This window comes from Pseudochaenichthys georgianus, chromosome 21 (genome assembly GCF_902827115.2).
Source record: "Pseudochaenichthys georgianus chromosome 21, fPseGeo1.2, whole genome shotgun sequence".
NCBI classification, from domain to species: domain Eukaryota; kingdom Metazoa; phylum Chordata; class Actinopteri; order Perciformes; family Channichthyidae; genus Pseudochaenichthys; species Pseudochaenichthys georgianus.
In genome coordinates, this window is record NC_047523.1 from 9,036,357 (window position 1) to 9,039,093 (window position 2,737).

General features: G+C 41.2%; 1 protein-coding gene across 1 annotated transcript; it reads right to left on the reverse strand.

Moving 5' to 3' along the window:
• Positions 1 to 1,031: 1,031 nt before the first annotated feature.
• Positions 1,032 to 2,416, reverse strand: lrrc3 (leucine rich repeat containing 3). Its single transcript, XM_034110608.1, has one exon. It carries the CDS (start codon positions 2,414 to 2,416, stop codon positions 1,616 to 1,618), a length of 801 nt encoding a protein of 266 aa, XP_033966499.1. The 3' UTR covers positions 1,032 to 1,615.
• Between the last annotated feature and the right edge of the window lie 321 nt (positions 2,417 to 2,737).

Here is a 2,737-nt window from a genome sequence, read left to right on the forward strand (position 1 = left end):
GGATGCTGATATTGCTTATCCAATCGCCATGTATTTTTGTTGCTGCCCTTTTCCAAACATTAGGTTACCAGAAAGGGCCTTTTGAGTTTTAAATTACATGAAGGCACTATAGGTTCTCCATTTGCTTGTAAAGTGAGGTGTGAGCCAATGGGGTTAACTTGGTTGCAATTTGCCACATCACCACTAAATCCTACACATTGGACCTTTAATACCTTTCATGTATTAAGTACCCAGCCGTAAATAGAAACTAGCTAGGCATAAGTTGTGGCAGAATGACTTCTGCAATGGCGATTGTGGACTTGACACTACATTGTCCAACTTAGTACACAGTGCTATGGTGTAGGTGCCCCAGACAGTAGGCACTTGGACACAATCAACCCTTTATCAACGTGGAAACCAATGAATTATGTATAAAATGTTGTAATTGTCATGTTAACTTAGCTATTTGCGGTTTGTTGCTCTGTTTCACATAAAACAGAAACAATGTCTGAACATAATCTTCAACATAAATACCAATTTTTTACTGTGACATTTGCTCTGAAGGTGACTGGTACAAAGCCGCATTAATCAATACTCTTACACGAAGGGTTTTCATATGACTTGTTTTATACCTGTGCTATAATTGACTCTTTTGAGATGTCATAATATAAAGGCTCCTCTAAATTATGCTGTGGTGTACTGGATGATATAGCAGTGTAGATTTGACATTTTCATTTTGAGTTGGGCGAACCTGGTATATTACGATGTCCTAGACCTAGGTGATACCTAACAATGGACTATGATATCATTTTTGTGGAGGGGTGTAATATTAGATTCTGATTAACTAATAGTTGAAATTAGTTTGAACAAGTTCTTCTTTACTTTGGATTGTTTGTTGTTTGCTGTAAAAATCTAAATATCTTCAATATCTGCAAAATTAAAAAAGTGTATATAAAACAATATAACCATTTGTATTGTGAAAACAAGTCATATTGGTAATATTATGTCATATTGACATTGATCTTTCAGATCATCTTTTCATTGGTCATTGGTATATGATTCTGAAATGCTTCTTCAGATCATGTTTGGTATACGAAAAACACTTCAGAGCTGGAAGTGTGTGCCAACAATTTCTTGTTTGAATACATTTTGTCTGACTGAATGCGTAACCTTATTTCCTGGGTCAGTAGTTTCCTGGAGGCAGGGCTGTTTTTCATGTTTTATGCAAACTGATTGTTGCCCTATTTCATATGTCAAAGTAAAATGACCTTTATCTTGACAGTGTGACACAAACAACATAAATCAATCAATAAAAAGTATCAAGGGGACTCATTCTTCGCGAGAGAAAATTCAACCAGACTGTGGATCGACAGTAGAGCTAGGACATGTATCTCTTCAGTCTTGATCTATCATCCGTCAAAGAAATGTGACTTTTAGGAGATTTTGTTGATTTTGTGCTATCAATGTTTCCCTGTGTGCCAGTAATAAGAAAAAGGACATCATTTACAGGACTTAAAAAGTCGATTTCACCGATTTTAAGAACTGATAAACCTTAGAAACACTGGTGATTATGTTTTACAACAGCTTTTTAGTCATTGAACAAAACCACAAATGTATTCACAAAAATATGGCCCTGCTAGAGAACAGTGCTGATGGTGTCAAAGTCCTTGCTGATATGAGAACTGCTTGGCAGTGACTTGAGGTACTCCAGGTGCCTCCTAGCGTCCTCCTGATTGTGTCTCACATAGTAGATGACGTACGCGATCACCATGGTGAACCACCCGAACATGGTAACGAACATGGCTACGTCGGTGGTCTTGTGGTGGAAGTTGCAGAAGTTGATCCCTGAGTCCAGCACCTGGATCACCGGTTTGCCAGCGTACTCCTCCTGCACCGCCGTGTGGCACATCACCTCGTTCACCGTCTCAGGGTCCAACCGTAGCTCCCTCAGCACCTCCTGCAGCGTGCACTCGCAGTGCCACGGGTTGTTCGAGAGGCTAATTTTTGCCCGAAGTCGCGCAAATGCCTCTTTAGGGACACTTTGGATCCGATTGTTTGATAGATCCAGAAAAAGGAGGCTGTCAGAAACGCCTTGGAAAGCTCCGAGGTCCACCAATTCAATGTCATTGTTGGACAGGTCCAGCTCCTGCAGGTAGTGCAGGTCCTTGAAGGCTTGGTTGGGGATGTGGGTGATGTGGTTGGACGCCAAAAGCAGGATGACGGTATCTCTAGGGAGATCAGGTGGTATGATGTCCAGGTTACGGGAAATGCATTGGACCACGGTCTTTCCACTCTTCTCCATGCAGTGACAAGTCGTGGGACAAGCCATCACTGGTGCAATTACGATGAATAATCCAAAGACCACGCACCATATCACGGCAAAGCCATCAAGGATAGAGGATTTCCTGGGCATATCAAGCCCGCCAACCTTCTGCATAATCAGCAGTGCCTCCCCAAATTGCGTCAGGTATAATTAATCATTGTTCCGCTTGTCTCTTGGCATTAAATAGTGATGACTCCAGCTTCATTAGCTTTCGAAAAGGCCCAAATCATCAGTTCATGCACGGCAACATAGGGGTTTATCATGAGAAAAGTCTTCAAATTTGATTTCATAGACTTCTGCAGAATCTTTTGAAGTAGATTTCAAAAGAGCTCTTCCAAAAGTTGAGCTGCTCACTGAGCATATTCCTGAGGAATCTCAGGTTTATTGTGACAATGTTCAAAGCCTTGGAGAGTTCAGAGTGAGGCGCTGGTATCA

Excerpts from the sequence above, each read along its gene's own strand:
- lrrc3 (XM_034110608.1), bottom strand. The coding sequence starts at position 2,416 with ATGCAGAAGGTTGGCGGGCTTGATATGCCCAGGAAATCCTCTATCCTT.